At 41.4% G+C, this 23,179-nt stretch overlaps 1 protein-coding gene across 4 annotated transcripts in view; it reads right to left on the bottom strand.

Moving 5' to 3' along the window:
* Window positions 1-17,267: 17,267 nt before the first annotated feature.
* The window catches only part of ghdc (GH3 domain containing), a 34,655-nt gene continuing 28,743 nt past the window's right edge, over window positions 17,268-23,179 (bottom strand). For 3 of the 4 annotated variants that reach the window (XM_068013426.1, XM_068013427.1, XM_068013425.1), the window contains exons 7-8: window positions 21,747-21,835; window positions 17,268-21,378 (exon numbers count right to left, since the gene is read on the bottom strand). In XM_068013426.1, the coding sequence (XP_067869527.1) occupies window positions 21,157-21,378; window positions 21,747-21,835 (311 nt within the window). In that variant the 3' untranslated portion in view covers window positions 17,268-21,156. Of the gene's footprint in view, window positions 21,379-21,746; window positions 21,859-23,179 lie in introns of all 4 variants that reach the window. The other variant, XM_068013428.1, reaches the window with a different exon arrangement.

Here is a 23,179-nt window from a genome sequence, read left to right as displayed (position 1 = left end):
GCACTGATCCTTGCAGTGCCCCACTAGTCACAGCCTGCCAACACGAAAATGACCCGTTTATTCCTACACTCGGTTTTCTGCCTGTTAACCAATCTTTAATCCATGCCAGTATATTACCTCCCATCCCATGTGCTTTAATTTTGCTAACCAACTTCCTGTGGGGGACTTTATGAAAAGCCTTCTGAAAATCCATGTATACTAAGTCCACTGACTCCCCTTTATCAATTCTGTTAGTAACATCCTCAAAAAACTCCAACAGGTTCGTCAAACATAATTTCCCATTCATAAATCCATGTTGACTATGCCCAATCAGATCATTATTATCCAAGTGTCCGTTAATCACATCCTTTAGAGTAGATTCTAGCATTTTCCCAATGACTGATGTAAGGCTAACAGGTCTGTAGTTCCCTGTTTTCTCTCTCCCTCCCTTCTTTGATAGTGGTGTGGCATTTGCTCCCTTCCAATTTGCAGGAACCGTTCCAGAATCTCAAATTTTGGAAGTTGATCACCAATCCATCCACTATCTCCATAGCTACCTCTCTCAACACTCTGGGATGTAGAATACCAGGCCCTGGGGACTTATCAACCATCAGCCCCATTAATTTCTCCAATACAACCTTCTTACTAATACTGATTTCCTTCAATTCCTCATTCCCCCTAGTCCCTTGGATCTCTAATTCTGGGAGATTTCTTGTATCTTCCTCAGTGAAGACAGACACAAAGTAATCATTTAGCTTCACAGCCATTTCTCTATTCCCCATTATAAATTCTCCTGACTCTGCCTGTAATGGACCCATATTTGTCTTCGCCAAACGTTTCCTTTTTATGTACCTAAAGCTTTTACAGTCCGTTTTTATGTTTTTTGTTAGTTTACATTCATATTCTATTCTCCCTTTCTTTATTAGTTTTTTCATCCTCCTTTGCTGTATTGTAAAATCCTCCCAATCCTCAGTTTTACTATTATTTCTGGCAACTTTATAGGCCTTTTCTTTTAATCTTACACAATCCTTAACTTAATTTGTTAGCCATGGTTGATTGCCTTTACTTTTGGTTTTTTTGTGCCTTGAAGGAATGTATAGCTGCTGTAAACTACGTAATAATTCTTTAAAGACTATCCATTGCCTATGTACTGTCTTATCGTTTAATGTATTTTCCCAATCCACCTCAGCCAATTTTCCCCTCATACCTTCATAATTTCCTTTGTTCATATTTAACACCCTGGCTTCTGATTGAATGACCTCACTTTCAAACATAATGTAAAATTCTATCATATAGGGCGTCACAGTGGCGCAGTGGTTAGCACCGCAGCCTCACAGATCCAGGGACCCGGGTTCGATTCTGGGTACTGCCTGTGTGGAGTTTGTAAGTTCTCCCTGTGTCTGCGTGGGTTTTCTCCGGGTGCTCCGGTTTCCTCCCACAAGCCAAAAGACTTGCAGGTTGGTAGGTAAATTGGCCATTATAAATTGTCACTAGAATAGGTAGGTGGTAGGGAAATACAGGGGCAGGTGGGGATGTTTGGTAGGAATATGGGATTAGTGTAGGATTAGTATAAATGGGTGGTTGATGGTCGGCACAGACTCGGTGGGCAGAAGGGCCTGTTTCAGTGCTGTATCTCTAAACTAATCTAATCAAATTATGGCCAATCATCCCTAAAGGTTCTTTAATGGGGCTTTAATAGCCTCAAAATGGAGTTAGTAGACTTACGATGATTTGCTTGCTCTTACAGGGGGCACATCAATGGCCAACAGAAGCACCTGCTTGTTTCAGGTAACAGGCCACTTTTAGTATCCAAATTTGTCTTCTACAATGCATATAGGATCCCAACTTTGGACAGAGCCGGTTGTCATGCACCCTCCTACCAGTTTTACAGACAATCAGACTGAAGAAGCCACGAAGAGGTAATTTTTACAATAATTTTCTGGGGCAAGGGGGAACAGGAGTGCTAAAAAAACTAAATAACCTGAACCGCTGCCACCTTCAGCTCACCTCCTGGACTTACCGCTAGATAGCATCTGGGCTGCCCGATATTGCCTGAATCTCGTGAGCTGCGTCAGTGGCCTGTTTGGGTTGGAAAGCTCACTGGTTCTACTTCAATGAGCCCCCTGGTTTCAAAGTGGCTCTGGCCTCTTCACTCAAACAAAGAACAAAGAACAAAGATAATTACAGCACAGGAACAGGCCCTTCGGCCCTCCAAGCCTGCGCCGATCCAGATCCTCTCTCTAAACATGTCGCCTATTTTCTAAGCTTCTGTATCTCTTTTCTTCCTGCCCATTCATGTATCTGTCTAGATACATCTTAAAAGACTCCATCGTGCCCGCATCTACCACCTCCGCTGGCAATGCGTTCCAGGTGCCCACCACCCTCTGCGTAAAGAACTTTCCACGCATATCCCCCCTAAACTTTTCCCCTTTCACTTTGAACTCGTGTCCTCTAGTAATTGAAACCCCCACTCTGGGAAAAAGCTTCTTGCTATCCACCCTGTCTATACCTCTCATGATTTTGTACACCTCAATCAGGTCCCCCCTCAACCTCCGTCTTTCTAATGAAAATAATCCTAATCTACTCAACCTCTCTTCATAGCTAGCGCCCTCCATACCAGGCAACATCCTGGTGAACCTCCTCTGCACCCTTTCCAAAGCATCCACATCCTTTTGATAATGTGGCGACCAGAACTGTACGCAGTATTCCAAATGTGGCCGAACCAAAGTCCTATACAACTGTAACATGACCTGCCAACTCTTGTACTCAATGCCCCGTCCGATGAAGGAAAGCATGCCGTATGCCTTCTTGACCACTCTATTTACCTGCGTTGCCACCTTCAGGGAACAGTGGACCTGAACACCCAAATCTCTCTGGACATCAATTTTCCCCAGGACTTTTCCATTTACTGTATAGTTCACTCTTGAATTGGATCTTCCAAAATGCATCACCTCGCATTTGCCCTGATTGAACTCCATCTGCCATTTCTCTGCCCAACTCTCCAATCTATCTATATTCTGCTGTATTCTCTGACAGTCCCCTTCACTATCTGCTACTCCACCAATCTTAGTGTCGTCTGCAAATTTGCTAATCAGTCCACCTATACTTTCCTCCAAATCATTAATGTATATCACAAACAACAGTGGTCCCAGCACGGATCCCTGTGGAACACCACTGGTCACACGTCTCCATTTTGAGAAACTCCCTTCTACTGCTACTCTCTGTCTCCTGTTGCCCAGCCAGTTCTTTATCCATCTAGCTAGTACACCTTGGACCCCAAGCGCCTTCACTTTCTCCATCAGCCTGCCATGGGGAACCTTATCAAACGCCTTACTGAAGTCCATCAGGCTCACCGGTCTATAATTACCTGGATTATCCCTGCTACCCTTCTTAAACAAGGGGACAACATTAGCAATTCTCCAGTCCTCCGGGACCTCACCCGTGTTTAAGGATGCTGCAAAGATATCTGTTAAGGCCCCAGCTATTTCCTCTCTCGCTTCCCTCAGTAACCTGGGATAGATCCCATCCGGACCTGGGGACTTGTCCACCTTAATGCCCTTTAGAATACCCAACACTTCCTCCCTCCTTATGCCGACTTGACCTAGAGTAATCAAACATCTGTTCCTAACCTCAACATCCGTCATGTCCCTCTCCTCGGTGAATACCGATGCAAAGTACTCGTTTAGAATCTCACCCATTTTCTCTGAGTCCAAGCATAACATTCCTCCTTTGTCCTTTAGTGGGCCAATCCTTTCTCTAGATACCCTCTTTCTCCTTATATATGAATAAAAGGCTTTGGGATTTTCCTTAACCCTGTTTGCTAAAGATATTTCATGACCCCTTTTAGCCCTCTTAATTCCTCGTTTCAGATTGGTCCTACATTCCCGATATTCTTTCAAAGCTTCGTCTTTCATCAGCCGCCTAGACCTTATGTATGCTTCCTTTTTCCTCTTAGCTAGTCTCACAATTTCACCTGTCATCCATGGTTCCCTAATCTTGCCATTTCTATCCCTCATTTTCACAGGAACATGTCTCTCCTGCACGCTAATCAACCTCTCTTTAAAAGCCTCCCACATATCACATGTGGATTTACCTTCAAACAGCTGCTCCCAATCTACATTTCCCAGCTCCTGCCGAATTTTGGTATAGTTGGCCTTCCCCCAATTTAGCACTCTTCCTTTAGGACCACTCTCGTCTTTGTCCATGAGTATTTTAAAGCTTACGGAATTGTGATCACTATTCCCAAAGTAGTCCCCTACTGAAACTTCAACAACCTGGCTGGGCTCATTCCCCAACACCAGGTCCAGTATGGCCCCTTCCCGAGTTGGACTATTTACATACTGCTCTAGAAAACCCTCCTGGATGCTCCTTACAAATTCTGCTCCATCTGGACCTCTAACATTAAGCGAATCCCAGTCAATGTTGGGAAAATTAAAATCTCCTATCACCACCACCCTGTTGCTCCTACATCTTGGGAAAGGCGGCCAGATGGTGCATTTGACCGCCCAAAAGTTAAAATGGAACGCATCCTACATGTGGTACATGGCAACAGAAACTGAGCCAAACAGAGGGTTTTATTTTTAATCCATCTGTAACTTGTGAGTTGATAATTCCTATTCTACAATTCAGGTCGCATCTTAAATTCTTTCAACTGGCAGCAATAACATTTGACTATTGCTTAGCCTTTCATGTGTAAATATGTTTTACAATTTCTCTTTGTTGTGTTACCACAGCTCCAACACATTGCTGCACTGATAAACCCAGTGTTTCCCAATTCTCTCCCAGTCTTCAGCAGAGCTGAACTTCAATCAAAAGGCAAATAGAACATAAAATCTCAGTGCAGACTCACTGTTTACAAGATGCTGAGGCCCATTCTCACTTACTGCTTTGCTTATAACACACTGTAGCCTTCCACAGTGCTATGAGCATTATTGTCAATGCTGTCAGCCTGTCCCAACTGCTAATGGCAACTTCTTCCAAAGAGAAGTAAGCTGATGCACAACCCCCACTATGGTTCCAACATTGAGGTATACTATTTGCCTTAACCAAGAGGAAATTTTCATCAAACATGCTGGATGGGAAAACCCACAGGATCAGGCGGAACGCTGATTTTACACCCTGTCCAACATTACTCATTGACTTCAATGGAGAGTAAAATGGGGCAGGGTGTAAAACCAACATTACACCCAATCCCATTAGTTGCCCCCATTCAGCCAGTGCAAAATCAGTGTCCCACCTGATCCTGTGCATTTCCCACCCATCAAGTTGGGTTAAAATTGCCTTCTCATTATAAATGTTTTGCTTATTACAAAAAGTTTTTGTTAAATAAACGGTCTCTATTTCATTAATGAATAGCTGTTGTGAGGCTGATCTTTTGGTTGTACAAGGTACTCAATAAAAAATAGCTTTTCTTTTTGGACCATAGGCGGCTAACCTTTCAGAACGCAAGAGAAAAATGCATGCTGACAAAAAGCAGAGGTTTTACTTTCAATAGACTGGTATCTTCACTGATGTTACCACCCAGAAACAAGTATGCTGCATATAATATTTTGATATATTCAGCTATGTCGGAGTTAGTGCCATCTGGTGAACGGAAAGAAGTAGCAGTTTGTAATCTGGGGGAGGAAGTGCTAGCACAACAGGGAATGGATAGTGGTAGAAAATCTTGTTCAATAATAAAAGTTTCATTGCTCAGAGCTGATTTTGGGAGAGGGAGAAAAATGAAAGGTTGGCAGGAAAGAAAGCAAGCAGCTGAGAGTGAGTGGGGAAGAGTACAATCCTTCCATGTAAGCTGTCCTTCTGAATGAACGGTTAACTAATTAGAACAAAACTACCATTGTTAGAATACTCAAAAACCCCTGTGCTTTATCACCCTGCAGCACGTCACCTCAGTTGTGTCAAAACCAAGAGTTCCTTGCCCGACAAAACTGCTAGTTTTGGGACACTGGTGCTCGAGTAGTATCCTTGTGAGACCTTGCTGTGTGCAAATTGATTGTCACGTTTCCTATATCAGTGGCACTGGAACTGAGGTCTGCAGACCACTGGGGGGAATCTGTGAAATATTATGAAACGTGGAGTGTGGCCATCATGTGCAGCATAGAGTATGCTGGCTGTCTTACCTCAGCAGCACACAAAGAAAGACAGACACTTCAGTGAAAAGCCAGCACCTCAGGACATCACTACAGGAGTTCCTCAGGGTAGTGCCTTAAATTCAACCATCTTCAGCTCCTTCATCAACGACCTTCCCTCCATCAATTGGTCAGAAGTGGGAATGTGCATTGATCATTGCACAGTGTGCAATACCATTCACAACTCTTCAGATAAGGAAGCAGACCCTGCCCAAATGCAGTAAGAGTTGGACAATATTCAGGCTTATACTGATAAGGGTCAAGTAACATTCCTGCCACACAAGTGCCAGGCAATGACCACTTCCAACAAGAGAGAATGTAACCATCTCCTCTTGACATTCACTGGCATTGCCATCGTTGAATCTCCCACCATCAACATCCTGGGGGTTACCACTGACTAGAAACTTTACAGGAGCAGTGATATTAATATGTTGGCTACAAGAGCAGGTTAGAGACTGGGAATTCTGTGGTGAGTAATTCACCTCCTGACTCAGCAAAGCCTGTCCACCATCTACAAGGCACAAGACAGGAGTGTTATGGAATATTCTCCACTTGCCTGGATGAGTGCAGCTCCAACAACACTCGAGAAGCTTGACGCCATCCAGGAGAAAGCAGCCTTCTTGATCAGCACCCCATCCACCACTGGTGCATGGTGGCAACAGTGTGCACCATCTACAAGATCCACTGCAACAACTTTGACAGCTTCATCTGCAATTTCTCCCCCCAAGCCACACACCATCCTGACTTGGAAATAAAAGCTGTTCCTCCACTGTCACTGTGTCAAAATCCTGGAACTCCCTCCCTATACCTGTACCTACACCACATGGATTGCAACGCTTCAAAAGGGGGGCTCACCACCACCTTCTCAAGGGCAATTAGGGATGGAAAACAAATGATGGGCTTGCAAACGATGCTCACATCCTATAAAAATAATAAATGTACGAATAAAAAAAAGCATTGATTTCTGTAAATAAATACCAGTTTACTTACAAGCATTATTCGAACATTCTTTACATGCAGCACTTTTATATTATAAGTATTATATAATAATTTAGATGGGGGTGCCTTATTACTAATCCATTGGAAAAGGGGCCCTTCAGCCAAAAACGTTTGAGAACAACTGTCCTATATTACAACAGTGGTTACATTTCTAAATTGGCTAAAGTGCTTTGAGATATCCTGAGGTCATGAAAGGTACTAGATAAATGCAATTTTTTTCCTGCTGGCTCTGCTTTGCTGCTTGCATTAATGTTCTGCCTCATTCTTTGTCAGGTGTTGGCCAGAAGCGGAGTTACTGAATCTGGCAATCGTTCACAAGACCTATGAAAAAGTCAATCTCTGCTACTACCAGAATAAGGAACTTTAGGCAGTTTACAGATCTGTTACAACAAACAGCAGAGAACAGGATGTTTGCCTTTGGCTTTAGTTTGGCAACATAAAAGATGTTAAATGCAGCAATCGGGTTAGTATTGTGCATCACAGCTCCAAGTAAAATGGTTTGGACTGCAATTAAAATATTTGGTTTGGTTTAGAACACACAAAAAGCTTTTAACTTTGCTTCATTTTAAATTCAATTCCTACCCTACTTTAGGTTCTCTTGTTAGCCTTCAAGGTTAAAGCCAAAGGATGGCCTAGCCCTTGGCCCTGCCAGTGCTGTTCAATAACCAGTTATAAGACAGGGACAATGGCAAGAGAGGAGCAACTCTCCCTTTGATTTCCCTCTCACACTCCCTGAAGTGTATCACTAACTTCCTGTTCAGTCCCTCCCCTCAACAGCCCTGTCATCATCGGCAACTTGGCAAGTGGAAAGGCCCGAAACATTAACCAGGTGGATGATGAAGTAACCTAGAACATAAATGGATTTCTCAAAGCTTGTGTATTGAACAGAATGTGTGTGAAATTTTAAGTAAACAAAGCAGTAGAATTTTGCAGGCAATCTCAAAATTAAAAAAAATTCTGTGTCACAGGATTCAAAAACTTGCCGTATTCATGTAGTTAAGTACTACACAGTTCACATTTTCTGAGCAATGGAGTGGTTTCCTACAAATAATTGTTAATGCATACTCCATTGCATTCCTTTCTTCATTTATTCATTTTCAGAGAAGATTTGTACCCAAGGTTTTGAATGTCAGAGTTGGCAAACAGAACATTTTCCCACTTCCAGTGACAGGATTAAGCACTACAGATGCAGAGTAAAGCTGTCTCTCTGCCCTTTTTCAACAGCATCTGTTCCACCTAATGATGAAAAGCAGCTCTCGATAGACCTATGTGAATTTTCCCAGTTCACACGTAAGTTGATGTTAATTGAGTACCACTCTGGGGTAGTTTCATACTGCGTAATCATGCCCATTAAAAACTGGCAGATTTTGAACAGTCTTGATGATTAAATATTTTTTAAAAATCACAGTAAGGGCTGAAGACTTTGCAGTTTGCATAAGTAGTTAACAATACATGACGTCTCTCAAATGATAACAACAACTTAAAATATGCCACACAAAGTAAAAAAAGCTTTCAGATCCTGAGAGCGTGTCTCATCTTATAGAAAATGGAAATAAATTAAAACTTCCTGAGAAACTACTTGCTAATTTCCTGTCTTGAACTAGTCATATATCTCGTGCTCCCTTCCTTAAAGTAAGATTGCAAACTAATATTTCTCAGTGCAGGAAGTAGCTGAAATTTTGTGCAGCAAAGCTAATTTTTACTGCTCTCCATTTCTTTCCTTAAAAACTTAGAGTCGCTGCACAAAACACTGGGTGAAAAGGGAAAATTGGAAAAGCAAACCAACTTTTTTTTCTGGGAAGTTCTGCCAAGTGAAAAAGCTGCCTGGGTGCCAAGTGGAAAAATATAACTCAATCATTTTAATACAAAAAATACGGGACAGCATTTTAAATGACGTTAAAAAGCAGGATTGATACAATTGATGTATCTTCACTTAAAAAAGAGTTACATGCGGGAAAGGCACTGATGGAAATACAAACAATATACTGGGCTGAACAATGTTTGCCCAATGCTTTGTATGTAAAAAAAAAGGAACAATTTGAGACGCAACTCCACAAATGTGACATTAATTGAGTTGAAGGGCAACCTCTTTGGAGCTCTCTTCCGCAAATGGCGATTGATGCTCAATCAATTGTTAAATTTCAAACTCTGATTGTTAGATTTTTGATAACCATAGTTATTCAGGGATATGGGGTAAAGGCGTTAAGTCATAGATCAGCCATGATCTCACTGAACAATGGAACAAGCTTGAGAAGTTGAATGGCCTCTTCCTTTACTGCTCATTTCTCTCAATGAAGGCAAAGATGGAATGGAATTTTGGCATCCTCCAACACACTTTAGGGAGGCAACTTATTCAGGCCTCATCAATGGTAGAAATAACAAACAATAAAGGATTGTGTCAAATGTGAGATGATTTGATTCATATTGGAAATTATATCATACTGTACCAGCTACCTCTTGAGCATGCACTTTCTGTGTGCCACTGTATCCAAACAAATATGAAGGTAGAGCTTTTACATTGAATTAGTTAACAATGAAATATGAAGAACAGCACTACTATTTTGTACATCACACAGGGATAATGTAACATCCTGAGAGATTTTAGGTATATTACCCTGCAAAGGACATGGACGTGTTGCATAGGTTCAAAAAAGAGCAACAAAAAAATTATCGCAGGATTTAGAGCTTTTAACTTACAGAGCAGTGTGTTTACACATGGAACGACTCCCACCAAAAGTGCTTGCGTGGTACCACTTTCCTCCTTTAAAAAGAATGGATAAATAGGATTGAAAATTATTAGGATATAGATAATTAAATGCTGCAAAAAATATTATGGTTTCTATGCTACTGTGACTAAGGAAGTGATGTGAGAAGTGGGCAGCCAAAGTTGTAAAGTTGAGGTAGCCAAATACTCTGAGTTTTGCGTAATTATTTGGGGTAGATCCGGAAGAAGTTATAAAGGAAGACCTTGTATTTATATACTCTTCAGGACATCCAATGGTGCTTAACAACCATGTTGGTTGAGGGATAAATACTGACCAGGATACCAGGAGAACTCTCCTTTTTTTGTATACTGCCAAGGGATTTTGTTTCCTTTTACTGGGGAGGTTGCATAAAAGACAAATCAATCTAGATTTTGTGCTCAAGTCTCTGGAGCAAACAAACCACCTGTACACAGCAAGAGGCCACAAGCAGCAAGTGGGTTAATGATGAGCTGAATAGTTTTTGGTAGCTTTGGCGAAGGATGGAGTGTTGGCCAAGACAGCAAGCAAACTCCATGTTCTTCAAATTGTGCCGTTGGATCTTATGTCCACCCATGCAGACAGATGGGGCCTTGGTTTAACTTCTCATCTAAAAGACGGATTAGGACAAACTTTTCTTCAGGAAGTAAAACAAATGAACTGGAATCTGTCGTGGGAGGACTGGACATGCTCCATAGAGGAGAGAGTGTTTTCTGGCCAAATGTCTGCATTCTGTGCTCTCCTGTGTTTAATTGGTGTACTTTTCAACAAGACCCTCGCTTTCAGATAGATCAATTTTTACTGTCGCCAGGATCATTTTTAAAACAAAGAATCAATGGGTTATTTTCAGATAGGTTCCTGTGCAAGCTACATGATTTTGCTCAAAACATTCAATGCCAAATGCTCAAACTGGAAGGAAACTGCAGAACTCATGGGTTTGTGCATGTCTATTTAAAAAGTTATCACAAATGGAAAGCATGATTTGAAAAAGAATTAAATAGAATTTGCAGCAATGAAATAGGCCATTCGGCTGAACAGGTTCATGCCAGTGTTTGTGCTCCATTAACTACCTCCCACCCTCTCTTCATCTAACCCAGCATGACCATCTAATCCTGTCTGCCTCACACACTTATCCAGCTTCCCCTTGACTGTATTTATGTTATTTGTCTCAATTACTCCTTGTGGCAGTAAGTTCCACATTCTCACCACTCTCTGGGAAGACATTTCTTCTGAATTCCTTATTGGATTTATTAGTGACTATCATATTTATGGCCCCTAGTTCTGCACTCCCCCACAAGTGGAAATATCTTCTCTACATCTCCCATAACAACCCCCTTCATAATTTTAAAGACCTCTATTAGGTCATCCCTCAGCCTTCTCTTTGCTAGAGAACCCACCACCCCCAACCTCCCAACCCCCAGCCTGTTCAGTCTTTCATAATGGTTGTAACCTCTCAGTTCTGGTATCATCCTTGAAAATCTTTTTTGCACCTCCTCCAATGCCTCTATATCCTCTTTGTAATATGGAGACCAGAATTAAGCACAATAATCCAAGTGTGGTCTAACAAGAGCTGGAACCTGTCATAGCCGCTAAGCGCATTGCACTTTTGAACTACAAGAAAGCCCCCAGCGATTTAACATCCGCAGCACTTAAAGCAGCCAGAAGTACTGCACAAAGAACAGCTAGGCGTTGCGCAAACGACTACTGGCAACACCTATGCAGCCATATTCAGCTGGCCTCAGACACCGGAAACATCAGAGGAATGTATGATGGCATGAAGAGAGCTCTTGGGCCAACCATCAAGAAGATCACCCCCCTCAAATCTAAATCGGGGGACATAATCACTGATCAACGCAAACAGATGGACCGCTGGGTTGAGCACTACCTAGAACTGTACTCCAGGGAGAATGCTGTCACTGAGACTGCCCTCAATGCAGCCCAGCCTCTACCAGTCATGGATGAGCTGGACATACAGCCAACCAAATCGGAACTCAGTGATGCCATTGATTCCCTAGCCAGCAGAAAAGCCCCTGGGAAGGACAGCATTACCCCTGAAATAATCAAGAGTGCCAAGCCTGCTATACTCTCAGCACTACATGAACTGCTATGCCTGTGCTGGGACGAGGGAGCAGTACCCCAGGACATGCGCGATGCCAACATCATCACCCTCTATAAAAACAAAGGTGACCGCGGTGACTGCAACAACTACCGTGGAATCTCCCTGCTCAGCATAGTGGGGAAAGTCTTTGCTCGAGTCGCTCTGAACAGGCTCCAGAAGCTGGCTGAGCGCGTCTACCCTGAGGCACAGTGTGGCTTTCGTGCAGAGAGATCGACTATTGACATGCTGTTCTCCCTTCGTCAGATACAGGAGAAATGCCGTGAACAACAGATGCCCCTCTACATTGCTTTCATTGATCTCACCAAAGCCTTTGACCTCGTCAGCAGACGTGGTCTCTACAGACTACTAGAAAAGATCGGATGTCCACCAAAGCTACTAAGTATCATCACCTCATTCCATGACAATATGATAGGCACAATTCAACATGGTGGCTCCTCATCAGAGCCCTTTCCTATCCTGAGTGGTGTGAAACAGGGCTGTGTTCTCGCACCCACACTTTTTGGGATTTTCTTCTCCCTGCTGCTTTCACATGCGTTCAAATCCTCTGAAGAAGGAATTTTCCTCCACACAAGATCAGGGGGCAGGTTGTTCAACCTTGCCCGTCTAAGAGCGAAGTCCAAAGTACGGAAAGTCCTCATCAGAGAACTCCTCTTTGCTGACGATGCTGCTTTAACATCTCACACTGAAGAATGCCTGCAGAGTCTCATCGACAGGTTTGCGTCTGCCTGCAATGAATTTGGCCTAACCATCAGCCTCAAGAAAACGAACATCATGGGGCAGGATGTCAGAAATGCTCCATCCATCAATATTGGCGACCACGCTCTGGAAGTGGTTCAAGAGTTCACCTACCTAGGCTCAACTATCACCAGTAACCTGTCTCTAGATGCAGAAATCAACAAGCGCATGGGTAAGGCTTCCACTGCTATGTTCAGACTGGCCAAGAGAGTGTGGGAAAATGGCGCACTGACACGGAACACAAAAGTCCGAGTGTATCAGGCCTGTGTCCTCAGTACCTTGCTCTACGGCAGCGAGGCCTGGACAACGTATGCCAGCCAAGAGCGACGTCTCAATTCATTCCATCTTCGCTGCCTTCGGAGAATACTTGGCATCAGGTGGCAGGACTATATCTCCAACACAGAAGTCCTTGAAGCGGCCAACATCCCCAGCTTATACACACTACTGAGTCAGCGGCGCTTGAGATGGCTTGGCCATGTGAGCCGCATGGAAGATGGCAGGATCCCCAAAGACACATTGTACAGCGAGCTCGCCACTGGTATCAGACCCACCGGCCGTCCATGTCTCCGTTATAAAGACGTCTGCAAACGCGACATGAAATCGTGTGACATTGATCACAAGTCGTGGGAGTCAGTTGCCAGCATTCGCCAGAGCTGGCGGGCAGCCATAAAGACAGGGCTAAATTGTGGCGAGTCGAAGAGACTTAGTAGTTGGCAGGAAAAAAGACAGAGGCGCAAGGGGAGAGCCAACTGTGCAACAGCCCCAACAAACAAATTTCTCTGCAGCACCTGTGGAAGAGCCTGTCACTCCAGAATTGGCCTTTATAGCCACTCCAGGCGCTGCTTCACAAACCACTGACCACCTCCAGGCGCGTATCCATTGTCTCTCGAGATAAGGAGGCCCAAAAGAAAAAAGAAAAGAAGGTCTAACTAGATTCTATCAGCAGTTCTCTCCCTTTAGAAATGAACTTCAGTTCTTTGTTGGCATTTTTATGGCCTTGTTAACCTGAATTGCTACTTTTAATGATTTGTGAATCTTTACCCTAACTATTTCATTATATCTTCATTACATACCATTTATACTGATTATGTATTAGAGCTCAATAAAACAGTAATATTTAATGTGGAAAGGATGGTGTGAGCAGACAATCAGTGATTTTACTATACCAGGAAGTGTTCTGCAATGAATCAAAGCAGAGTGGTAAAGCAATAACTGACATGGGAAAAAATCTTAATTTAAGTATAGCTTACTCATTTTTAGTATTACATTATCAACTTTTCTTTTATGTAGAAGGGCATTATGGGATGCTATGTACAAACATTCAAAACAATTGAAAGCAGAGGAATAAGAAGAAAAAAACTAACGAGGAAGTAATTGGAAATTGTTCCCTACTTTCCCACCAGTTTTCCCCCCTCCATTCATGAAGATGTTGAATCCTCGCTGGGGTCTAGTTCCACAAGCAATATCTAACACCTCATCCAAATAGCCCCTCTGCCTGTATGAATGTAGACAGTGAACAGCTAATCGAAAATGGAAATATCAGAGCTGAGCCCAATCCTGACCTCAGCTGATATCCACAAATGCAAACACAGACAGTGGTGATAGTGCTCAGAAATGGAAAGGCTGGCTGATTATCCCTAGGTACACTCAGTAGCTTTGAAGCATCCCAAACTGAGGACTCAGTCAAGATCAGCTATGCCCAAACTATTGATCGACTCCAATATCTTCTGCTCTACACAGCTACTGACTTCTTTAACAGGCTGAGCCCTCAGGGAAGATGTGGAGTGTAAGGTTCGGCTATGAACTAACATTTTAAACAAACATTTTAAATGCGCGTACTGGGTTTTAATAACAGTGATAAAATACTACTGATCCACTTTCCCCAGTACTCTAATGTTCAGAAAAGTCACACACTTCTTGTCAACCGATAATATTAAAACTGCGATCATGCTTTTCCCTCCAGAGTATTAATGCTATGTTAACTCATACAGGATTAAGTGTGATTCCCAGCACAGTGGTGTTAAAACAGCACCAGAAACACAATCTGTGGGCTGCTAACAAAACTGTTTAATCTTTGGGTACAAGGCTGTATTAAAAACTCAGCAACACGTAGAGTAGCTGAGTAAAATACATAATCTATCAAATCAATACCATCATTAGAGGAAACTAATTATAAAGGCTTTAAAACATAGCTTATTGAGACAATAATTAATTTGTTAATTTAAGTGGTGCAGCAATGTAGTGGTTCAAATCCATTAAAGCAAAATGTGGATCTAAATTCAACAAATTTGGTAATGCCAGAAATAATGGCCATAAACGCTGCCAAACTGTCTTAAAACTCAACTGACTGGTAGAAAACCGACCACCTCTACCTGGTCTGGCAAAGCATTCAGTTACAACCAATTTCTTTGAGAAAGGAATTAAGAGGCAAGTCCACCACCTTCTCAACAAATACAAAGAAAATTCTCTCTCGCCCCACTCCTGAAAGGCTGAGACCCTGTTCTATGGATGCAGGGAGCCCTCCAATACCACATCCAGACTATTCTGATGAAAGGTCACCACTCTGAAACATTAATCCTGTTTCTCTCTCCACCAAGCCTGAACTGAGAATTGACTGACATCTACTGCTCTATATGGCTACTGACTCCCTTAACAGGCTGAGCCATCAGGGAAGGCATGGAGGGTAAGGTTCAGCTATGAACTAACATTCAAAATAAATATTTGAAATGCCTGGCCTGCTGAATATTTCCAGCATTTTCAGCTTATATTTCAGATTTCCAGCATCCACTGTATTTTGCCTTTGTTCAAGCTGTTGGGTGTCAGCCATGGCTCAGCGAGTAGCATTCTCATCTCTGAGTCACAAGGTTTCAGGTTCAAGTCCCACTCCAGGGCTAGAGCACAAAAATCAAGACTGACACCCTAGTGCAGCACTGAGTGAGTGCTGCACTGTCGGAGGTGCTGCCTTTCAGATGAGATGTTAAACCAAGGTCCCATCTGGCTGCTTGGGTGGATGTAAAAGATTCCGTGGCACGATTAGAAGAGCAGGGAAATTATCTCCAGTGGCCTGGCCAATATTTATCCCTCAATCAACATCACATAAACAGATTACCTGGTCATTATCACATGGCTGTTTGCTGTGTGCATATTGGTTGCTATGTATCCTACATTAGAACAGTAATTACACTTCAAAAGTACTTCATTGGCTGTAAAGCGCTTTGAGATATCTGGTGGTCATGAAAAGCACTATACAAATACAAGTCTTTCTTTTCTTCTCTATTCTTCATGTGTGAATCTCAACAGTAAGTGTCGGAGCATGTGCACAATGGACTTAGAGAGAGATCTAAAGTGTGCTCCAAACTGAAGCAATGGCAGAGGATTTAAACTGCTGTCACGTTCCCAATCATATACAGCAATTTACAACATGCAGGGAAAATATTTACGAATAAACCATTGTGGCGAGTGTCGCAGCCTAGCCTGGGTCAGGCCTCACCCAATATCCAAGCAGTGGCAATTAAATAGCTTGTTCGATTCCTCCCCTTCAGCCCAAGGATACAGTTACTCAACCTGACCTCAGTTTACTCAGTACAAATAGGAAATTAAACCTGGGTCTTCCTGATCTGTGTAGTCTCAATATCACACCAGGCTGTACATTTATTCCCTGAGCCAATGGCTGCCCCATTATTTAATTGGAAGAAGGGTCACTGACCCGAAACGTTAACTCTGCTTCTCTTTCCACAGATGCTGCCAGACCTGCTGAGTGATTCCAGCATTTCTTGTTTTTGTTTCAGATTTCCAGCATCCGCAGTATTTTGCTTTTATTTAATTGGATGATATTTCTGACATAATTATGTAATATAACCTGATTATATTGAAAATGTGAACTCTCATTTGTATTTCTTTAGCTATCAGTAGCGGAATGTACCTCAACGGTCAATCGAAATCACTACTTTCATGCATAAATATTTAATATATCTCTCTGGTCTCACTTGGTCTGTAAACTATAGTTTATCGTTCATCTCTAGGAATCAGAAAGTTTCAAATATTTTTCGACCTTTTAGGTCAGACTCGCAACTTGAGTGAGCTCCAGATGCTTTTTGGGCTAGGGTCTCGGAATCAAATTCAAGCATTTAGCAATTTCAATCCTATCTCACTGCAACTGAATTTGAACTTTTTGCTTCTTCATCATGTTGTTAAGTACATTCTGACCAACTCCAGATACAGTGAACCTCTGTTGTACCAAACAAGAATCTATTGTAGATGTTCCATCTGCAAAACTGGTTTGCTTAGAATGACTGTTCATGCTGATATTAATAAACTGCAGGATAGTTAAAGTTACCCCATAAATTAAGACCCGGAGGAAATAGGAGAGCAGTTAAAATCTGTTTTGGCGATTAACATATATCAGCAGACCTCAGTAACATTTGGATCCCCTCTGTCCTGATGGCTGAATGGCAGTTTTGTAGAGATTATGAGAACATTTCACACCTGGCAACATGTGAAAATCAACCCATTTCAACAAAAAATTTACATTTGAATATTTAAATCAAAAAGGAACAAAGTTATAGCTGTTGTACAGTTCAAGTCTTTTATTGATATACGGCAAATCCACCTAATGTTATAACCTGTCAGACTGGACAAAATCGTAGCATTGTGAAAATTGTCACATTATAAAAACATAAGAAATAGGAGGAGTAGACCATCCAGCCCTTCGAGCCTGCTCCATCATTTAATAAGATCCCAGCTGATCGTCTACATCAACTCCACCTTCCCTCCTATTCTCATATCCCTGGATTCCCTTAGTATCCAAAAATCTATTGACCTCTGCCTTTAATATACTCAATGACAGAGCATCCACAGCACTCTAGGGTAGAGAATTCCAAAGATAATAATTGTTACATGTACTATAACTGTAGCGGAATTTCCCTTATAAACCATTGCAAACATTTCCAGACTGTTTTGGAAGAGTGTTTTTTTAAAAAAACAAAATCAGTTATTTTGTACTGTTTTATCTTTGAAATTGAATCAGAAGTGATTGCTTCTTCAATTTTTGTCACAGTGACCAACATTTTTGAGTCAAACAGTTGCTATGTGAGCATTGAGTGTAATGTTGAATGTCAAAAATCATCTTGAAACAAGTGCTGAATTCAAAGGATTTACCTTGAAACTTCACACTAGCCTCCCTAATTTCGTTCTTTGTTTTCGCTTTGCATTGGCTCAAAGCTTCAATGGAGGTTCAGGTGATCAAAGAGTCACTGCGATATAATCAGATTGAGGTACTATAGCAGGCGTCAGACCAGCTTGCTGGCGTTGCTCACAATTGCTCTGCAGCTCAGGGCCAGCTTCAATTCCTTTGAGCTCCATCTAATACTGTTCTTCATGACAGACCATACCTGCATGGTGAAAGCATTTTGCACAGTTGCTCTGAACTATAATGATCCCAACTTCTAACAACAAATTTTGTGGCATCAGCAAACTGATCGAGAATTCAGTCTTGGCTTCTTATGCAGCTAATCTGTTTCTAGCCAGAAACGGTTGTTACAGACCCTTGAAAAACTGGAGAAACTCCAAAATGCATTGGCTGAAGCTTAGAGGTGCTGTTTTCCCCCACAGAAATTAGCAGCAGCTATGGAAGCAAACTTATTGGATTTTAACAGCCTTTCTTAAAGAGCTATTCCTTGTAGGAAGCTCTGTGTTGGTAAGAAAATGGAGCAATTATTTAAAAAAAACTGATCAGGTCAATCTATGGTCATTAAAATTTTCCACACACAATGAAAACATCAGAGGGTTGAAATACTGTATAATACTCTATATTTTGTTAATCGGTGTCCAGGCTGATAGTTATCCTTCAAAAACAGATGATCCGATCATTAACACGTTGCTGTTTGTGGGGCCGTGCTGTGTGCAAAATCAACGGCCATGTTTCCCGCATAACAGTAACACACATCAGCAAAAAAGCACTTCATTGGCTATAAAGTTCTTTGGGACATCCCGGGGTTGTGAAAGGCACTATATAAATGCAAGTCTTTTCTTTTTACTCAGAACTGCAGACATTAGACAACTTAAGACATTGCATGACTACAATTTAAATGTGTAAGAAAAAAAACAAGCACAACTGGGACTGACAATTATAACAGCAAGAGGTGGTTTAACATCATACAAATGTGACCATACTTGCAATGCAATAAGTACATTGTGTGCACCTGTGCCTGTCACATTTCAAGGGTCACTCCATTTCACTTCAAAAAGGTACAAAGAAAGCTAGTCATTTGAAATGGGTAGAACAGGGGTGGCCAATTATTTGGGCTGGAAGATCACTTAAGCTTTGATAAGCTGTTGAGTCCTGCGCACATGAAGTGAATTGTGTTAACAACAGCTACCATTAAAATTTGTTGCGGCATTTATTGTATGAAGAACCCTTCTTAGGTTAGTTAATTTGTTAGATTGCATTAGCAATCACAGGCCCCCTCAACTAAACTATAATACTAAACAATACTCATAATATGAATGTGCTACATTTCAACACGGAGTAATTTAATAACGCTTTTAAGAAAACAGGCATTTACTTACAGATACCAGATGTACAGATTTACCCCAATGTTGATTTAGTGTTATGGATAGGGATGAAAAAATTATTGATCAACAATAAATGCTTGCCAGATCAATGAAAATGTTAGATAGGCACAGTAACTGGTAAATTTTATAACCTACCTATACTATGCCCACTGACATTTTAAACCACTTCAGTTAAGTCTGTTCCAGTGCTTAACACTAAGTCAATCAGAGGTCCATGAACATTGTAAATCCTCATGCTGCTTTCAGTGCTCTCACCCTCCTTACATGGCAGCTGCACTCTGTTCCCACCTCCAGTCATCGCTTTGTGGCTTAACGTGGACCACTTTCTGTTGTCATTCATTAAATGTCATTCTATACAGACAAAAGCAGGTCATCGGAGTTCCGTCCCCTCTCAAAGTCTCTGATTCTTGTTCCTCAGAATATTTCCTGGACGGCCTGGCAAGTCTCTATGGACACAATGCTGCTCGAGGGCCAGATGAACAGCTGCCATGGGCCATAATTTGCCCGCTACTGGGGTACAGCAATGTTTCCCCAGCAATTGAAAATATCTCTGATACAGCAGACTATTTGAAACCTCTGAGTGATGTCAAAAATCATACTTAAAAAAAAAATTCAGAGCAAATAAATTGATCAGTTATACTTCATCTTAAAGCATCACCTTAGCAGCAGCATATACAATGTTAAATATATTTTATATGTAATATATGGTATTATCTAACTTCCTATCCTTATGAAAAGAAAGTCAGTTATTTTATTGTTATCTTCTGATTCACAGCCAGAAATTTGAAATCAGTTACAATTGCCCTCTAGTTAACTCCAAGTGTTTAGAAGCAGCTATAATGATCTGTTTTTACCTACTTAAACTGTGCACTGACCCATAAAGGGCCAGATTAGTAGCTAAACATAACTATCCTCTAGAGCTTAAAACACTCATAACCTCCATCGAGGGAGATTCACTGGTTTAAACTGAGGATGCTTTTCCATCAGGTTACCATGGTATTACAATATATTGCAGTCGACAGTCTGACTACTATCAGAATATTGGTACAGATCCCAGACAATCACAGGTGAGATTAGTAGCTCAAGTGGTGACAGCTATCCCAATGAGCACTAGTCTGAATTACACAGCTGTGAGTCTTTCTCACTTCATTTGGGTAGATTGGATCCATTCTCAGTAATGGTGAATCGGACATAGCATCACACAACATACACAGTATGTTGTATCTTTACCTTACTATCAGGCACGGACAGAATGGCATTAACTGCAGTTATAGAGAAAGTCAGCTATCCTGGACAACACACAATTTCAAGCAGTTTACAATGGGAGAAACGCTGGAGTTACAAACTCAAATTGAATTTGCTTACATTAATGGTTTTAATGCAGAAAATAAAAGCATAATTATGCAAGTAATAAATTGCAATTATTTACAGTAATAATGGATTTCGCCAAGTGGTTTCAGTTCAACGGCTCCCTGATCCCTGGGATCAGCATCAGTCTTGCAGGATGCAAAGAGGCAGGAGTTTCAGTTCTTTTGAGAAAATCCATTTCATTCCTTTCACTGCAGAGGATATATACACACATCTATATATAGTATTACAAATAAAAGGATATCGGCAAAGCTTACAATGACTTTTTCCATCAGGGTTGGTTCAGTACTCCTATTGTGCCTGCACAGCTTAACCATTCCCCAGTGCTAATTTCATGCTTAATTGCTACAAAAAAGGTATAAACCAAATCAGTTAGACAAGTCTGGGAATGAATGCCATCCATAAGGGATGGTGGTGTCTTTATCAATCCCAGGTTACAAAGAGGTGAATGAGGAAAAAAGTGCAAAATGCCAAATTTAAGGCAGCAAAATATAAAAATCCATGTGCAGAGAGTTCATGAAATTACTTTTCTTTGAATAAAGTCCAAAAATTCTTTTCGCCTCAGAACACGATGCATGTTGAACTGACTGTAGGAAGTGTCTAAACTTGCAATCATAAAATCAGTTAGCTCTTTGAAGCTGCCTGGTGCCACAATATGAACTCTCACTGGTCCAATGCTACCCTTGCGTCTAAATAACTGGTACAGTTCTGAATCTTCCTGAAGGCACTGGTCCAGCTAAAGAGATAGGAAAGAGAACACCAGTAAGATTGTATTTGAAAAATCGCTGTCGAGAGCACCTAATTATCAATATGGTACAATTCATATTTGCTGGTAATTAATCACATTAAAAAATTAACTATAAATCTCATGTTGGGACAGGAGGTTAATGCACCACCCGGTGTAGCCAAGAGCCACTTAGAACAGGACAGTGGTGGGTTTTACTCCCAAGTCTATGCTGAATTAGCTGATTTCTATGACGGTGATGATCATCAGTCAGGATCACACATCAACAGCCTGTCGAACCCAACAAGGAAGGAAAAACAACTTCAATTTTAACCAAACAAACCACTCTCTTTACAGGCTAAGAAGAAATGGCCTCTCACCTTGTAGCGCTGATCCTCTGACAAGTTTCTGACTCCTTTTATCTCGACAAAAACTTCATAGTGAGGATCTGAACTACCGCAAAACGGTCCTGCAAGAAAAAATGTGAATTGTCTGCAGTATATGGGCATGTTAGTATTGCCCAGTGTTTAAGCACTTTATTTTACAATAGACAGTAAAGCACTTTGCAAGAGCTTCAAATTAAAATCAAGCTATCTATCTTATATTGCAGGCAGCAGTTCTGCAGTTTTATAGTATTTCTAAGTTTACTAACATCCATTATCACCACACAGGCAGACAGAAATCAGCTTCTGGAACTTACAATTGAGCAGCAGACTGTAATTATCAATGCATCAGTTTCCTGTAGTGACATTATACCATTAAATTGAAGATCAATGTATTCAATTATATTAATTTTCTTCAACAAAAAAGTAGCTCCATATATTACCCTAGAGCTGGTCATAGGACATACCCAGAGGAATCTATTGGTACATTGAAGGAAAGAAAAAAAGAGTTTGCATTTATTGTAGTGCTTTATCAGGTCTTCAGGATATCCCAAAGTAATTTGTTACTAAATATAAATTTTGAAGTGCAATCACTGTCATGTGATCAAATGCAAGTTAATTTACACACAGCAAGGTCCCATATGCAGCAGATGAGATGAATGATTAGTTAATCAGTTTCTGGCAGTGTTGGTTGAAGGAGCAATGCTGGGTACCATAGCAAAAATATTAATATTTTTGTTACAAAAGGAACCTGCTTTACAGTATCTAGTCCAGAGATCTCCCCACTGTTCTTTGAGTAGTGTTATGGGATCTTTTACACACATCTAAATCACTGGAAAAGCACTCAAGTTTAATGATTCGTCAGAAAGACAATACAGTTTTGCCTCAGTACTGCAATGAAATATAGAAAGAAAAGAAATTGTATAGGCCTAGATGATGCACTCAAGTGTTTGAATTCTCCAACCCAAAAGCGAGTGGTTACACCAGTGCATTGATTCTGCAGTTCAGCTTTGTCAGTCTGTATGAAAAATCTTACAAATATTAGGATGGGTCTTATAGGGTTGGTGCATTGTCCACTGTAAAACAGTAGAAAATTGGTGGTTTGTGGTTGCCTGGTCTATGTTTGTGTGGAAGGTGTCTGGCTATGTGGCCTTCCAAGAATGAGTTCTAGACTCCCTGGGGCAAAGCCCAGACATCACCATCTCTAACTGGTAATCTACCCTACAACCCTCCTAGATATCTGCAATCCTCCAATGCTGGCCTCCTTAGCTTCCCTAACTGTAATCAATTCACCATTGGTGTTGTGCCTTCAGCTGCCAAGGCCCTCAGCTCTGGAATTCCCTCCCTAATCCTCTCCGCCTCTCTTTCCTCCTTTAATATGCTCCTTAAAACCTATCTCTTTGACCAAGCTTTTGGTCAGTGGCTTTAAT

The sequence above is a fragment of the Heterodontus francisci genome, chromosome 33, assembly GCF_036365525.1.
Source record: "Heterodontus francisci isolate sHetFra1 chromosome 33, sHetFra1.hap1, whole genome shotgun sequence".
Lineage (NCBI taxonomy): Eukaryota > Metazoa > Chordata > Chondrichthyes > Heterodontiformes > Heterodontidae > Heterodontus > Heterodontus francisci.
This window is presented reverse-complemented; position numbering and strand designations above follow the sequence as displayed.